This window comes from Lepisma saccharinum, chromosome 5 (assembly GCF_977018435.1).
Source record: "Lepisma saccharinum chromosome 5, izLepSacc3.1, whole genome shotgun sequence".
In the NCBI taxonomy this organism is placed as follows: domain Eukaryota; kingdom Metazoa; phylum Arthropoda; class Insecta; order Zygentoma; family Lepismatidae; genus Lepisma; species Lepisma saccharinum.
The window spans coordinates 8,846,101-8,863,923 of record NC_139233.1 but is presented as its reverse complement, the minus strand read 5'-3'; the positions used below and the strand labels follow the sequence as shown (position 1 = coordinate 8,863,923).

At 41.3% G+C, this 17,823-nt stretch overlaps 1 protein-coding gene across 1 annotated transcript in view; it reads right to left on the bottom strand.

The window, feature by feature from the left end:
* Positions 1 to 16,825, bottom strand: part of LOC145988187 (uncharacterized) — a 28,127-nt gene extending 11,302 nt beyond the window's left edge. The window contains exons 1-5 of the mRNA XM_083123019.1: positions 16,723 to 16,825; positions 14,162 to 14,194; positions 5,862 to 5,901; positions 2,829 to 2,961; positions 255 to 439 (exon numbers count right to left, since the gene is read on the bottom strand). Coding sequence (XP_082979145.1) covers positions 255 to 439; positions 2,829 to 2,961; positions 5,862 to 5,901; positions 14,162 to 14,194; positions 16,723 to 16,758 — 427 coding nt within the window. The 5' untranslated portion in view covers positions 16,759 to 16,825. The remainder of the gene's footprint in view (positions 1 to 254; positions 440 to 2,828; positions 2,962 to 5,861; positions 5,902 to 14,161; positions 14,195 to 16,722) is intronic.
* Positions 16,826 to 17,823: the final 998 nt, after the last annotated feature.

The window sequence follows — 17,823 nt, the reverse complement described above, 5'->3', positions numbered from 1 at the left end:
CACCTTGACGCAGATGGCAGCAGCGAAAATATACTCCTCGATATATATGAAAGAAAGTTGCATCTCTTCGTCTTTCAGCGTCTTTGATGTGTACACACATAATGTATACTTATAATCTATTCTTACTTCTCTGAACGGATATCTCTTCGAAAAAAATATGCAAATCACAGAAAAATGAGTTTACATTTTAACCAATTTACGCACCAACAGATGGACAGAACTGTTTGAGATTTTAAAATGAAATACATACTTACTCCTTCTCATATATTCGAAACCGTCAATCATAATATCTCTTGTTGGTAACTCGTATTCCGGAATGAAAATCTTCACTTTGGCGTCTGGTCTGTTGAAAAGATTAGTGAATTCAGCACGACCGCAATCAGGAGAGTGGAACTCCTTGCCAATACAATATTTATCTTTTTCCGCTTCCGTTTGAATGCTAAAACGAAAATGAAAGTAAAGTTCAGTTTCGCAGAAGTAATAAATATCCTTTACAGAATTAAACAATACATTGCAATGAATTATATGTCCCCCCCTCCCCCCATTATGGTGCAATCTGAACATAGACAGAGTTAATTTTGAGACGCTTTAGCACGTATGGTCACTTTGCACTCTTGTCTCCTTATCTAATATGAACATAGAGATCCATATTGTATGAAATTGATTTCAAGTTGCAGAACATGAATATACGTACAGGGTGTCTGAAAAGTCTTTCAACCTAGACTTAGAACGTATGTAACTTTTGTACAAAAAAGCGATAGACATGAAGTTTTCGCTGCGTATTAACTTTGTCAATGTGGTATTTCGTAAACTATAAACAAGAAAATGATTCTCTACATGAACGTTCAGCATGGAGAAAAATTTACTAAGGTGTAGAAAAGTTTTTGTATGAAGAAAACGCAAACATGGATAAAAGGCAGCTGTGAAATCTGTGTGGGTATTTATCGAATTGATAAAAGAACAATAAATGTTTACGTATTTTATGCATTACAGACGATTTATAGGGTCTTTTATGACATATTCTTAAAACGTGTTTTTTTTTCGAAATAACGAGAGTACTGGCAACATTGGTCGTGTCAGAGGGCAGTACCAAGTGTACACGACATCTGAATGCAATCAATGTCCAGATGAATGAGAAATTTGTGGTACAAGAGTTAGGTAAGTTAATCTGTATGTACGATAAATTTCAACTCTAGATTTGCTTGATTAAGTCCACTTTATGCACAGAAAGGCTAATCGGGACTGGACCTACAGTTTGAAGTTGGATCTGAACCACTATGCCATGTGTCTATACCGGGCATCGAACAAACCGACGACGTTACCACTACGCCATCGGGGAGGCCCTCCCATACTGAACGTTCACGTATAATAATTTTCTTGTTTAATGTTTAACATATTGAATCCCATACTTGTGCTATGCACGAGCATCTTGAATATGGCAAGTGTCCCATGCACGTGCTTAGTACGGGCAATATCACTTGCAGAATGTTCCTGGGAGTTCTTTTGGTATGCCTCTGCATTGTGCTGTACCCTGGTGGTGAAATTTTGAAACGTCTTCTCATTGAATGGAAAGCACATTCATTTCATTGATTGCAGTACTAGGTCTATATTTTTAGTGCTTTATTATCACTCACACACACACATACGTACACTTGACCATGGGTGCCCATATGGGGGCAGGGGGTGCTCGAGCTCCCCTTCCTGGCTAATGCAATTTAGTATGGTAACATTACTTTTTATGTTGATGATAGGGTCCATTTCAGTCTACTCTACATGTGGAATCTTGAAGAGCCCGCTGAGAATCTTGAAGAGCCCCGCTTGAGAAAACTCCTATGGGCGCTCATACACTTGACCAATGTATTTACTTGAAATATCGAAAGAAATGGAACACTTATTTATTTACTTGTAATGAGTTATTTACTTGCACACCGCCTGTGTTTCATACTAAGGGTAGATATGTTTAGTATTACAAGTACGGATTTTTTCATTATATGAAAAACAAGGACTATGTTGAACATCTCTAGCACACGCAAGAATGCACAGATTCTAATTGTTTCTTTTTTATCGTGTAGGCAAAAAAATTGTCTTTATTTTGAATTGATGTATAACACATGTATAGTAAGACCAAAAAAAATGATTCAGATTGTTGAAAATCACATAAAATGCCCGGGTTTCTGAGTTATTGAGGTTTGAGATTCATTAAAAAAAACGTCCAGGTTCATGTCTCTGTCGCTTTCTGTACAAAAGTTACATACATTCGAAGTCTCGGTTAGGTGACTTTACGAACACCCTGTATAATGAAGGCATTTCGGGGTGTGGAAGTAGAGCCCCACACATAAACCAACTCGACTATTTATGGTGGTGATGTGATTAGCACCACGCTGCGGACATCTTTATTCTCCTAGTACCTATTTAATTGAAACCCATAGCCGCTCCATGCTGGAACAATGTGAAAACTTCCCACCTGAAATCACTCACTCCGATATCGAATCCGGGTCTCCCGCATGGCATTCAGACACTCTATCCACTTCATCACTGCGGTTTCTATGATGCAAAGTAAACTGAAACTGCGCAGAAAGAGGGAAATGACTGGAAAAATTCCTGGTCAAGGTCACCTGATTCGAACCCGGGTCTTCCACTTGATGGCCAAGTCCTCTACCAACTGAGCTACCTCGGCTCAATTCAAAATTGAGCATATCTATTTTTTAAAGAAAAATCCTGATTCTTTATCCACCCTAATCTCAATTGTAGAAACTTATATTATATATTTTACCGAAGGTAAAATGTAATCATTGCATCCAATCTACTATGTACAAACCAAAACTTACCGTTTGGAATAAACCCGTATGCTCATGTATTTATCAGGGTCCTTCCCGTACACGTAGTTATCTATCTTGTCGTGCATGTAATCGCGCATCTGGTTCCTCTTCATTCTGGGAGAGCGTCGATGTTCTGCTCTGCCTGAAGAGAGACAAGAATATCGGTTATGAAAAGCAATGACTTAACAGAGATTTTTCTTTATGTGAGCCAGACCAACGCCTTCTCATATACAAGGCCTTCGGAGAGAACATTTACAAGCGCCGTCATCATTGGTAGGTCAATGATCGCAACTCGATTTCAGCATTATATTCACAAATACAATTTTTTCCCCTCAGACACACTGGAAATATTACATTTTAACCAGAAGGGTACAAACTTTTATTACATGCAGGGCCTGGCCTAGCTCGCATTTAAGGGTGTTCCAGCCCTTGGTCTGTAACTGCAAAATACTAGGAGAGACGAATGGATACGCAAAATTAAAATGAAAAATGAAACTAACTATGTAGCGATATAACCAGGTGGGCCTCTCCGATCAAGTAGCGGCCGGCCTCCGTGGCGTAGTGGTTAGCACATCGCGCTACGACGCCAGGAATCCCGGTTTCGAATCTCAGCCTGGGCAGGAATGTTTGTGAGTGTCTCTTCATCAATTTCATCATATAATCACTCATTCATATTTTCGCGATTAGCCAAAAGTGGCAGAAGAGGCGAAGTAAAATGAACAAAAATGAATCAACCGATCGCTTAGTGGCAACGTTGACGCCTTGTAATCAAGAAGTCCTGAATTCGACGGAGGCACATAGCGGTTCGGATCCGACTTTAAACTGTAGGTCCATTCCCGATTAGTCTAACAGTGCACAAAGAGGAATTAAAACAGCCTTTTGACAAGACATGGCCCAACATTTATAACTAGAATCAAAAGTTATAGATTTGTACATGTCTCTAAGGACGTACGTTTCTCTCTTAATTCCGATATTTTGCAAATGCGTGTGGCACTCACTGCTTACTCTAAGTTCTTCATTATTAATAAAAGAACACAATTCTAGTGTTAACTAAATTCACAGAATGTAATAAGTGGAATTTGTATTTCAATTTTTATTATTTATCGCCGCCTTTCTGCCACATGATTAATCGCGACGATGAGGATGAGGAACGATTCGATCAAATTGAAAGGACGCTCACAAATAACAACAACGTCCAGACTGGGACTCGAACCCGGGAACTTCAGTGTCGATTGATTGATTCATTTGGTGTTTTAAGTCCACTGTAAGCACAGGAAGGCTAATCGGGACTGGACCTACAGTTTAAAGTGGGATCCGAACCACTATGTGCCTCTACCGGGTATCGAACCCGGGACCCCTTGATTACAAGGCGACGATGTTACCACTACGCCATCGGGAAGACCACTTTGGTGTCGAGATCGAAAGTCGACAGAGCCATACTACCGAGGCGGCAGCTTGTAATGAAAAGGTACCTGGGCAACGGTGTGGGATCAAAGCAGCTGAGCCGGCCCCCGTGGCGGAGTGGTTAGCACATCACGCTATCACACCAGGGGTTCCGGGTTCGAATCCCGGCCTGGACATGGATGTTTGTGAATGTCCATTCATCAATTTCATCATATCATCACTCACCCCATCTTTGCAAATTAGCCAAAAAAAAGTGGCACAAAAAGCGAAGTAAAATATAGCAAATAAATCAATCAAAGCAGCTGAAGCGTGGTGCTCATCATATCACCTCTACAACTGGCAGACTTTGTTACAGCGTGAGGCCCTACCTCCACGTCTCCCATATGCTTCTCGGCACGTTGCAACGCGCACTTTATCGGAATAATGTAAGCGAGTAAGCGACTCCCGTCGTCGCATTGTAATCAAGGGGTCCCGGGCATATAGTGGTTCGGATTCCACTTTAAACTGTGGGCCTAGTCCTAGTGGACTTATAACCGAACACAACTAACACATAAGTAAGCGATAAACATTGTAAATCTAAATATTTACGCAGTATGACTGTATATTTGAAATATAATAGAACAAAATATTGGCAAACCCACATTTATTTGCTTAATTTGGCAGTCAGTACAAAACGCTTGAAAGCGCTAGCCACAGACTACTGTCATATTTGAGTGGTTAGCGTAACGCGGTACTAAACCTTGGTGTTGTATCGTCCTATCATGCATATTGCACTGTTATATTCATTCACGAAATCTCCGGTTGTTAAGGTAACCTTTTGTGAAGAATTTCAAATGTCAACCTTTCTTCCACGTAATACACCTTGGACTGAATTGCTGCAGGGCAACGAGGCAGAGGCGCCTGAACTCACAGTACATGTGTTGTGTCTTGTCCATGTATTTGTGATTGTCCTTTCACCAGTTTAATCTTATCATTTTCATCCTTGTCGTCGCGATTAGTCAAATTCTCAGATAATCCATAATCAATTCTCCATTCATCCTCATCGTCGCCGATAACATAGAGAGGTCAAAAAACCGAAGAAAAACTACCAACAAAACATATACAGGCTGAGTGATTTGCAATATTGTCAACACAAATTAATATATTAAATGGATGTATGTGTGTATGTATGTTTGTTCCGGCATAACTCTCGAACACCTGGAGCAATTTCAACCAAACTTGTTACACATATGACTTGCAATCTTCCAAGAAATACTGTGGGGGTATGACACCCTGGCACCCCTAGGGGTGAAAAATAAAAAAACGACCGATATTAGTGTGGAATCTACAGTTGTCGGGGTCGCTAAGATGAATAGTGACACTCCCAATGCCGTTCAACTCCAAGTTCATTTTACACTATAGTTAGAATTCATTACATTCCTGCCTAATAGAAGATTGGGATAAATAAATATCTGGCAATAAAAATGGAGCACAAAATCAGCCATTTCTGTATTTCGTTAGTATAACCTTTTTCTAGGATCCTTGGCCAATTTGTAATAAGATTCAACAGATAGCTAGATATAATGTCTAAGAAATCTCACAGTTTAAATCTCTGAATTTAATATCCATGAATATTATCTTAATTGTCCATATACTTACAGACTTCAAGACAATCTCCTTTCTTCGGCGAGGGAGGTTCCTAAAATTTAAGAAAAAAGAAACCATTAGTGTTATATTATCAAACAGTGGATATTAAATTTATTCCATATGTACAGATAGACTTATTATCCGAAAAACTTTACACGGAGTACAAAGTACACGAAATGCATTTTATGTATTTTCCAGGGTCTTGCTTCAAAGTTGAAACAGCCAACCTCCGCCGCGGAGTCAAAGACAGGGGTACCTGGTTAGAATCCCGGTTTTGGCATAGTTGTTTGTGAGCGTTCCTTCATCAATTTTATCATATCTTTACTCATCCTCATCGTCGCGATTAGCAAAAGCTGGACGCGATCAAAAATCCAAAATACAATACTTATCGAAATATCAACACTACTGTCCGCCGCCTATAGTGTGTATGGTGGGAGGGGGTGCATCAGTATGAAGCGACGTTGCCAGTTTTCTTTGCCACAACATGGAGTGTGTAGCCAACATTTCACGAGCAATTGAAAAGTATCTCCGTTGATTGAGTTCGTGTTTTAAGTCCACTTTGTGCACAGTAAGGCTAATCGGGACTGGACCTACAGTTTAAAGTGGGATACGAACCACTATGTGCCTCCACCGGGTATCGAACCCGGGACCCCTTGATTACAAGGCGACGACGCTACCACTGCGACAACCGATAGCTCGTGATCCACGGTTTGGCGATCCCGGTTTTAGAGGTTCACCTTTATTGGTTTACGAGGTGTCGCGCAGGTCAATTTTTATTGGTTGTTACCTCTCGCTATAGTACTTATTGCAAACACAGGGAAAGTTAGAAAGTGCGGTACTAGAATGGACAGAAACATTAAAGGAAAAAGGAATGATGGTTAATGTAAGTAAGAGTATAGTAATGAAGATGAGCAGAACAGAAGATGAAGTAGGAAACATAAGCATAAACTGTAATGGAAATCAGCTCGAGCAGGTCCCAAGTTATGAATACCTTGGAACAACACTTCATCAAAATGAAAAGATAGAGCCAGAAGTCTCAAATCGCGTCCGAGAAGGAAATAATGCATATTACCAATGGGCCTGGTCAAAGCAAACTATTGTAGGTGGCAGCACCTCTGTTGTGTCCACAATCGGCAATTGTTCTCCCATATAAATACATGGGGAATTTGATGCAGAACGTGTTGCTATTACATTAAATTGCAAGTTTAATTTCATCTTAACCTCAGAACATGTCGAAACATGATACTTTAATAATAAGTGCTGTGTCATTTATTGTCAAGAACAGTTGTTACAATAAATCTTTTTTCTTGTTTCATGTCTCGCAACCTCTAGGGCTATCTTATTTACAGCTATTATAATTTTAAAATTTGTTACCAAGAAAAAGAAGGACGAAAATACGAGGGGAGAATATCTACTTAATACAATGAAAACATACGTTAATATTAAATTATCGGATAGGGCATAATATCAGTCATAGTGTATAATAATATATATATCATGCATTTACGCACTTAATACATTTTTTTCTTATAATTTTGGGTGTTTCTTCGATTCCTACCCGCCATTGAATTACACATGCTCGCAACCAGAGAAAACCAAAGCGTAGTGTAAAAATCTAATTTTTTGTATTATCGACCAATGGCAGCTAGAGACGACCCAAATGACGTCAAGTTTAGTGTTCTTTGTGCATAAACGTACTATATTTAGCTCGTTTTCGCAAACATTCCGTTGCGTTTTAATATATTAATTCTTAGGTTCAGGAGAATGTAATGTTCGGAAACTTATGACTGGCTACATTATCTTAAAGATTTGCTAAACCCATTTCTATTATCGATTTACACGAGAAATTCTTACCTTCATTGAAAATAACGTCTGAATAGCCATCCCATCGAGCTCCAATGTAAAGCTTAGGGTAACCAAATGGCGAACGAAATTATTTAGGGACACAACGGGGGTGGCGCCGCCACCGGAAAAGTTTGGCAGTGAACAGGAAGGAAAGAAGGAGAGATGGAAAATGGATAGAAGGAAAGAGAGAAAGATGAAAAAGAGAGAGAGAGAGAGGGAGAGAGACGAGAGAGAGAGAGAGAGAGAGAGAGAAAGAAAATAATATATTTTTCTCTCTCTCTCTCTCTTTCTATCTTTTTCTCTCTCTCTTTCGCTGTCTTCGAATTGTGAGAGAGAGAGAGAGAGAGAGAGAGAGAGAGGAAGAGAGAGAGAGAGAGAGAAGGAAAGAAAGAAATAGCTTTTCCATTGTTTCTCTTTTCTTTTTCTTTCCTTTACCCCCTTTTCACTTCCTTTTCTTTTCTTGTCCCTTTCTTCTCTTTTCTATCCCTTTTTCTTGCTCTCCTTCTTTTTCTTTCCTTCTCTTTTTCCTTCTTTCTCCCTTTCCTTTGTTCTTGGAGGAGAAAACAAGAAGAGATAGAGAGAGTGAAGAGCTGGAGCAAACATCAATTGAAAATTATCTCATGAAAAGACAGATGAAATGGTTTGGACACGTAACCAAAGAGGAAAGGAGACCCAAGCAGTTCTGGAAGGCAAGACCAGAAGGAAGAAGGCCGAGGGGCAGACCAAGGAAGACATATGAGGATAAGGTGGAAGAATTAGAAAGGCAAAGATGGAAGACACTCCAAGAAATAAAGAAGATTGCCAAGAAGCGAGAGGAATGGAAACAGAGGGTTGAGGCATTAGAAAGGCAAAGATGGAAGACACTCGAAGAAATAAAGAAGATTGCCAAGAAGCGAGAGGAATGGAAACAGAGGGTTGAGGCATTAGAAAGGCAAAGATGGAAGACACTCCAAGAAATAAAGAAGATTGCCAAGAAGCGAGAGGAATGGAAACAGAGGGTTGAGGCATTAGAAAGGCAAAAATGGAAGACACTCTAAGAAATAAAGAAGATTGCCAAGAAGCGAGAGGAATGGAAACAGAGGGTTGAGGCATTAGAAAGGCAAAGATGGAAGACACTCCAAGAAATAAAGAAGATTGCCAAGAAGCGAGAGGAATGGAAACAGAGGGTTGAGGCATTAGAAAGGCAAAGATGGAAGACACTCCAAGAAATAATAAAGATTGCCAAGAAGCGAGAGGAATGGAAACAGAGGGTTGAGGCATTAGAAAGGCAAAGATGGAAGACACTCTAAGAAATAAAGAAGATTGCCAAGAAGCGAGAGGAATGGAAACAGAGGGTTGAGGCATTAGAAAGGCAAAGATTGAAGACACTCCAAGAAATAAAGAAGATTGCCAAGAAGCGAAAGGAATGGAAACAGAGGGTTGAGGCATTAGAAAGGCAAAGATGGAAGACACTCCAAGAAATAAAGAAGATTGCCAAGAAGCGAGAGGAATGGAAACAGAGGGTTGAGGCATTAGAAAGGCAAAGATGGAAGACACTCCAAGAAATAATAAAGATTGCCAAGAAGCGAGAGGAATGGAAACAGAGGGTTGAGGCATTAGAAAGGCAAAGATGGAAGACACTCCAAGAAATAAAGAAGATTGCCAAGAAGCGAGAGGAATGGAAACAGAGGGTTGAGGCATCCACGACGCTGCAATGGCATAAGGGGTAGAGAAAGAAGAAGAACAAGTTATCTCCTTCGGGCAGACTGAAGGACGGACTGATTTGTTAGATCTATTAATTCACCAGATTTCATCTATGCATCCTTTGCAGTTTCTGGTTGACGTGGATAGACGACCGTTCCATAAGGGTACTTAGCGATTGCGATTAGTAACCTAAACGGTACCTTAATACGTTTAGGGCACTATGAAACGACGTCGACTGTACAAGCTAATGCCTCCCCGATGGCCTAGTGGTAACGTCGTCGCTTAAATCAAGGGATCCCGGGTTCTATACCCGGTGGAGGCACATAATGGTTCGGACTACTGGCGTACGCAGGGGTGAGCTAACCGGGCTACAGCCTTGCTTACCCGAGGGGGCTGTCGGGCCCACCACCTAAATTGTTTTCGATTTTTCAACGGTGAAAGTTTTTATAAAAAATTAAAAATAAATTGCATTGTTCCCTAAAGTGTTCCCAATATTTCTGTAATACTTTTGTTCATAAAAACATAGATCTTAATGGAAATATGAGGAAAAATGCACATGGTGGGCTGATCAGGTGTTATGTCACTCATACCAGTGACAGTGTACAATTGGTTGACAATTATCTTTTTTTTGTAATTATTGTAATTAATAAAGAAATGCTCCTCCAGAAACAAAGAAGCACTATTGATAAATTATTATGCATTTTATGAGTTTTCGTCAATGGTAAAAAATGTGTGCGACACTCATGCAATAATTGGCTATTATTTTTTATTAATGATTGTAATTTTTGTAATTATTATAATTAATAAATAACTGCACATATGTAATGACCAAATGAGGCAGTGATTCAATGACAAAATTGTTTCTTGAATTTCAGCGATAAAAAAGTGTGGGCCTGTAAGTCGCCCCCCCCCTTCCCCTTTCAGGTAAGTAAGCTTCTCGTACAGAAGGGGAAGCTAGGGTTTAGTAATTTTAAAATGAGGTTAGAAATGCTTATTACGAAATATGTTATACTGCCCCCCCCCCCCTTACCAGAATTTAGTTATGAAATATCCAGATTTGCAATTACAGCCCCGCCCACCCGAAAAAATCCTGCGTACGCCAGTGGTTCGGACCCTATTTTAAACTGTAGGTCCGGGGTGTAAGGTTTGAGTTGGTGTTTTAAAACCACTTTATGCACAGTAAGCATAATCGCGACTGGATCTACAGTTTAAAGTGGGATCCGAACCACTTGTGCCTCCACCGGGTATCGAACCCGGGACCCCTTAATTACAAGGCAATGAGGCTACCACTGCTCCATATGAGAGGCCCTCGGGGGTGTAAGGGGTGATTCTTCCACCTACTCCACCCAATTGTCTATCTCACTTCCACGTAGTACACCCAATTGTCAAAATCACTTCCATCTAGTACACCCAATTGTCAAACTCACTTCCACGTAGTACACCCAATTGTCTACCTCACTTCCACGTAGTACACCCAATTGTCAAACTCACTTCTACGTAGTACACCCAATTGTCAACCTCACTTCCACGTAGTACACCCAATTGTCAACCTCACCTCCACGTAGTACACCAAATTGTCAACCTCACTTCCACGTAGTACACCCAATTGTCAACCTCACCTCCACGTAGTACACCCAATTGTCAACCTCACTACCACGTAGTACACCCAATTGTCAACCTCACCTCCACGTAGTACACCCAATTGTCAACCTCACTTCCACGTAGTACACCCAATTGTCTACCTCACTTTCACGTAGTACACCCAATTGTCTACATCAGTTCCACGTAGTACACCCAATTGTCTACCTCACTTCCACGTAGTACACCCAATTGTCAACCTCACTTCTACGTAGTACACCCAATTGTCAACCTCACTTCCACGTAGTACACCCAATTGTCAACCTCACTTCCACGTAGTACACCCAATTGTCAACCTCACTTCCACGTAGTACACAACATTGTCAACCTCACCTCCCCGTAGTACACCCAATTGTCTACATTACATCCACGTAGTACACCCAATTGTCAACCTCACTTCCACGTAGTACACCCAATTGTCAACCTCACCTCCACGTAGTACACCCAATTGTCAACCTCACCTCCACGTAGTACACCCAATTGTCAACCTCACTTCCACGTAGTACACCCAATTGTCTACCTCACATCCACGTAGTACACCCCATTGTCAACCTCACCTCCACGTAGTACACCCCATTGTCAACCTCACCTCCACGTAGTACACCCAATTGTCAACCTCACTTCCACGTAGTACACCCAATTGTCAACCTCACTTCCACGTAGTACACCCAATCGTCAACCTCACTTCCACGTAGTACACCCAATTGTCTACCTCACTTCCCCGTAGTACACCTGATTGTCTACCTCACATCCACGTAGTGAACCCGATTGTCAACCTCGCCTCCACGTAGTACACCCAATTGTCAACCTCACCTCCACGTAGTACACCAAATTGTCAACCTCAATTCCACATAGTACACCCAATTGTCTACCTCACATCCACGTAGTACACCCAATTGTCTACCTCACATCCACGTAGTACACCCAATTGTCTACCTCACCTCCACGTAGTACACCCAATTGTCAACCTCACCTCCACGTAGTACACCAAATTGTCAACCTCACTACCACGTAGTACACCCAATTGTCAACCTCACCTCCACGTAGTACACCCAATTGTCAACCTCACCTCCACGTAGTACACCCAATTGTCAACCTCACTTCCACGTAGTACACCCAATTGTCAACCTCACTTCCACGTAGTACACCCTGGACTGCATTTTGCAGACGAACGAGGCTCTGGCGACTGGCACTATGGCCAGTGTAATTTTGTGTGCTGTCATGTTTTTGTCCTTGTGTATGCTGAGTGCCTCTTTACAGCCTCAGCTTTTAACGAAAGTCAGAATATTTTAAGATTTTAGTAACACGACATTGCAATTGAAGGATAAGGGGAAAGAAGAAGGAATGTCCATTTTTGCGCTTTCTCGGGTGCTGTGCTAGTTCTGTTGGTGATTCTGGGTACTACGTATTTGACGGAGTATTTCATACGTGCCGAGATGTCGAATAGTCCATGCAAAAAGGGGCAAAGGGATTGGTGAACTGGGATAGAACAAGGAATGTCACAACATTAAAACGCCCATCATATCACCCCCTTCCCATCCTTTTGACGCCCAAGACCTTTTTCACAAGTAAGGATCTGGGTACCGAGCCAATTTTGAGCAAAATGCAGAGTTTCAATTAAATGAGTGTAGATCGGAAGCTAATTGCCCTAGAGAGATGAGTGATATACCGTTGTACGCGGAATGAACCAGAGATTCAGACTATATGAATTTTTTGCAAATTTGGCGTATATGTGGCGGGGGGAGGGGGGTAACTCTCAAAATTCCAAAATTTCGGAAAAAAAAAATTGGTTCCCCCACCCTCCTCCCAAAAAAAAGTACATGACAGTGTCGACATGCACATGGAAATGATCGCTGACATGTAAGGAACAGAAAAATATTTGCATTATTATCATATGACCAATGTAACTTGAGTTGTACCCCCAAAAGGAATGGTCGGCACGCCACTGATTCAAGCTTCAAAATGCAGCGGTACCTTGAAATGACTATAGCTCAGAAACTAAATGCCCTAGAGATATGAAAGATATACCGTTGTACGAAGAATGAATCACAGATTTAGACGATATATAATTTATGCACATTCGGCGTATATATGGAGGGGGAAAGGGGGGAAATCCCCTGAAAATACTTTTTTTTAAATAAATGGGGTTTCGCCCCCCGCACCCCGAAAAAAAGGATATGAAAAGTTCAAAATGCACATAGAAATTATCGCTGGCATGTAAGAAACATAAAAATATTTGCATCATTGTCGTATGACCAATGTAACTTGAGTTGTACCCCCAAAAGGAATGGTCGGGACGCCACTGATTCAAGCTTCAAAATGCAGCCTTTCCCCCTCCATTTTCATGAAGACAAAAAAAATGCAAAAAACCATTTCTGTTAAATACATGTGTTAGGAACAATATAAAAAAATAAAATCGAAATTCTAGCCAAAAATAGAAAAGTTATAACGTAAAAACTACGACCTTGACACAGCGTCTCGATCGAGACGCTTGGTACCCCGAGGGTTACTTTTGGGTATCTCGTTCGAGACGCTTGGGCACCAAAAGGTTAAAATTCTGAAGTTGAATTCAAGATGGCGGACATCAAGATGGCCGCCGACCGCGCGGGTGGCGTCAATGTGGTTCCCCCTTGGCCTGATAACGATTAGTCATCACCATTTCCATGTTGCTCTCTGCAGTGGCCCTGTACCGGGGGTGTTAAGTGACTTTCTGAGCCACCCTGTATATATATAAAAATTGATTTATATGTGTGTGTATGTTTGTTCCGGCATAACTCTCGAAAGCCTGGAGCGATTTCAACCAAACTTGGTACACGTATCACTTGCAATCTCGAAAGAAATACTGTGGGGGTAAGACACCCCTGACACCCCTAGGGGTGGAGTTGGGAAGGGTGTGACATGTAAAACGACCGATATTAGTATGGAATACATCGTTTTCGGAGTCGCTAAGATGAATAGTGACACTCTCAATCCCTTTCAACTCCAAGTTCATTTTACACTATAGTTAGAATTCATTATATTCCTGTCTAATAGAAGATTGGGATAAATAAATTCCCGGGCAACTAGTAGATAATAGAGGTAGAGAAATGAACCTGCGAAAGTAAAGTAAAGTAAAGTAATTACAGAAAAGTAAGATGTTTACTTACCCTCGCCGGAAGAGAGAAGGTGTTGCTGCCAATCTGTAAGAAAGCAAATGCGAAAATAAGTAAGTTGCTTAAATTTGGCCACGAAAATTACAATAATAAGCAGTTAAAAAGAATTTCATTAAATCACAGTCCACTAATGCCACTAAATTATTAAATTTTAAATAACCAATCACACTTTATAGTCATAATTCAGAATTAAATTTTGAAATTTCATTTACTGTTCTTATTTCTATAGCATTTCCTTAAAAGCTTGCAACCAAGTCTAATTTTTTCCTGAATTTAGTTTTACAACTGGTAAACACGTGTTAATTTCCATATTGTTCAGTTTAAATGTTAATCAAAGCTTCCATTATCTGCCTGTGTAGCTTTGCATAATAACTTTACATGTGCCATAGAAATGAATGTGCATGATACGAAACACTCAAACTTTCAGAATTTAATAAAACTTGCAGGATCTATTGTATTGGTAACAGTCTGCCTGGTTCTGTCTCTTTTTTCATCTTATCTCATCCACTTTCTTCGATCTTTCCTCTTTCTGCAACTCTTTCTCCTCTCTCCGTCATTGCTTCCCTCTTTCTCTTTAACCTTTGTATCTCTTCCTCACTATCATCTTTCCTCCCTCTTTCTTTCTTTCATCTCTTTCTCTATCAATTCCACCCTCTCTCTTCTCTCTATATGTGCACTATCTCTCACACTCCATCTCTTTTCTACTCTCCCTTACTCCTTCCTTTCTTCTCCTCCCTATTTCTCTGCAATGCTCTCTCTCTCTCTCTCGCTCTCTCTCTCTTTCTCTCTCTCTCACTATCTCTCACTATATCTCTCTGCCTCTCTCTCTGCCTCTCTCTCTCTCTCTTTTACTCTCTCTCTCTGCCTCTCTCACTCTCTCTCTCTCTCTCTGCCTTTCTTTCTATCTATCTCACTCTCTCACTATCTCTCTCTGCCTCTCTCTCTCACTCACTCTCTCTTTTACTCTCTCACTGCCTCTCTCACTCTCTCTCTGCCTCTATCACTCTCTCTCTCTCACTCTCTCTCTCTGCCTTTCTCTATCTATCTCACTCTCTCACTCTCTCTATCTCACTCTCTCTCTCTATCTATCTCACTCTCTCCCTCTCTCTATCTATCTCACTCTCTCCCTCTCTCTATCTATCTCACTTTCTCACTCTCTCTCTCTCTGCCTTTCTCTATCTATCTCATTCTCTCTCTCTCTATCTATCTCACTCTCTCTCACTCTCTCTCTCTGCCTCTCTCTATCTATCTCACTCTCTCACTCTCTTACTCTATCTCTCTCTCTCTGCCTCTCACTCTCTCTCACTCTCTTACTCTCTATCTCTCTGCCTCTCTCTCTCACTCACTCTCTCTTTTACTCTCTCTCTCCCTAATTCACTCTCTCTCTCTCTGCCTCTATCACTCTCTCTCTCTGCCTCTCTCTCTCTATCTATCTCACTCTCTCTCTCTGCCTCTCTCTATATATCTCACTCTCTCACTCTCTCTCTCTACCTATCTCACTCTCTCACTCTCTCTCTCTCTTCCTCTATCTCTCTCTGCCTCTCTCACTCTCTCTCTCTGCCTCTATCACTATCTCTCTCTGCCTCTATCACCCTCTCTCTCTCTCTATCTATCTCACTCTCTCACTCTCTTTGCCTCTCTCTCTCACTCTATCTCTCTCTCTGCCTCTCACTCTCTCACTCTCTGCCTCTCTCTCTCTATCTATCTCACTCTCTCACTCTCTCTCTCTGCCTCTCTCTATATATCTCACTCTCTCTCTCTACCTATCTCACTCTCTCACTCTCTCTCTGTCTGCCTCTCACTCTCTCTCTGCCTCTCACTATCTCTTTCTGCCTCTCTCTCTGTCTGCCTCTCTCTCTCACTCACTCCCTCTTTTACTTTCTCTCTGCCTCTCACTCTCTCTCTGCCTCTATCACCCTCTCTCTCTTACTCTCTCTTTGTCTGCCTTTCTCTATCTATCTCACTCTCTCACTCTCTCTCTCTCTCTCTGCCTCTCTCTCTCTATCTATCTCACTCTCTCTCTGCCTCTCTGTCTCACTCACTCTCTCTCTCTCACTCACTCACTCACTCTCTCTCTGCCTCTCTCTCTCTCTCTCTCTCTCTCTCTCTCTCACTCTCTCTGCCTCTACGTCGTTGCCTTGAAACCAAACGGTCTCGGGTTCGATACCCGGTTGAGGCACACGGTGGTTCCGATCCCACTTTAAAACTGTAGGTCCAGTCCCAATTAACCTATGTGTGCCAAAGAGTGGACTTAAAGAACAAAACACTGTCTCTGTCTGTCTCGGTTTATGTTGATTTGATTGATTTGGCTTATTCTTCTTCGCCTTTCTGCCACTTTTGGCTAATTGCGACGATAGGGATGAGTGATGAAGTAGAGAAATTAATGAATGGACACTCATGCCCAAACAGGAATTCGAACCCGGAACTCTTGGCGTCGTAGCGCTCTGTGCTAACCACTGCGCCAATGAAGTCTGCACTGTGTGTATGTTTGTCCCCTCACAATGGTACCAATTCATGAACTCTAAATCCCCAGCAGACAAGTGCCGAATACTAACCAGCATCAAAACAAGGAACGTCCTTAGCATCGTCATCCTACCTCCTGCGAACACGTTCGTACAGCTAGCCACCACACGAACAAGTGAAGCACGCAACAACCGCCTCGCTACTTATAACTACTCCCATATCCGGTGCGCTATTGGCGTGGAATGTGACAACATCCTTTGGCTTGACAATCGCGCATGGATTCTCGCTCACCAGTTGTAACCGACACGCAGGGCAAGTAATAAGTAACAATGGAACAATAGCGACTTCTTTATCGCTAAATGATGACGAACGAGGGAATGCTGACAATTTAGCAGAAGTGAAATGCTGCTAAAATGTTTAGCCACGATTGATTTCATTCTACATTTTGCCACACCTACTGACCTACATTTATCTTGCTACAGGATGTCTCTAAAGTCTAGCATCCTAAGGATGCTACAGTGTTTGTGGATTGATTAATTGATTGATTGATTTGCTTTATTTTACTTCGCCATTTGTGCCAATTTTGGCTAATTTGCGAAGATGGGGATGAGTGATGATATGATGAAATTGATGAAAGGGACACTCTCGAACATCCATGCCCAGGCTGGGATTCGAACCCGGGACCCCTGGCGTCGTAGCGAGATGTGCTAACCACTCCGCCACGGCAACTGGAAACTGTCCGTTTGTATATAAGTTTCCTAGCAAGGCTACTAGTTGCCATTACCTTGCTTGTAAAAGTAACGTGCTACCGTTAGAAAATAAGAATATTTAACTGTTTACACAAGTACTACGGTTCTATGGCGTAGTGCTAACGTAGACGCCTTGTAATCAATAATCTGTGCATAAGGTGAACATCAAAAACTAAAAGATAAAATTGTCAGGGTGTAAAGAAAACGTGGGACATTAATATATTATATAATGACGAAAATTTGATCATGAGGAGTTTCTCTGCTATTCTACCTAGGTAATTTGAGCACGTGGTGGAATATTGTAAATAGCTTTTCAAAGTCGGTAGTATTACTTACTCTTTAAAAATTATATATGAGACCTCTTTCACCTCTCTATCTTGGGTCGTTCCCAAGATATAAACGTTTAAAATATCTTGTTTGGAAAAACGGGCAATTTTTTATAAT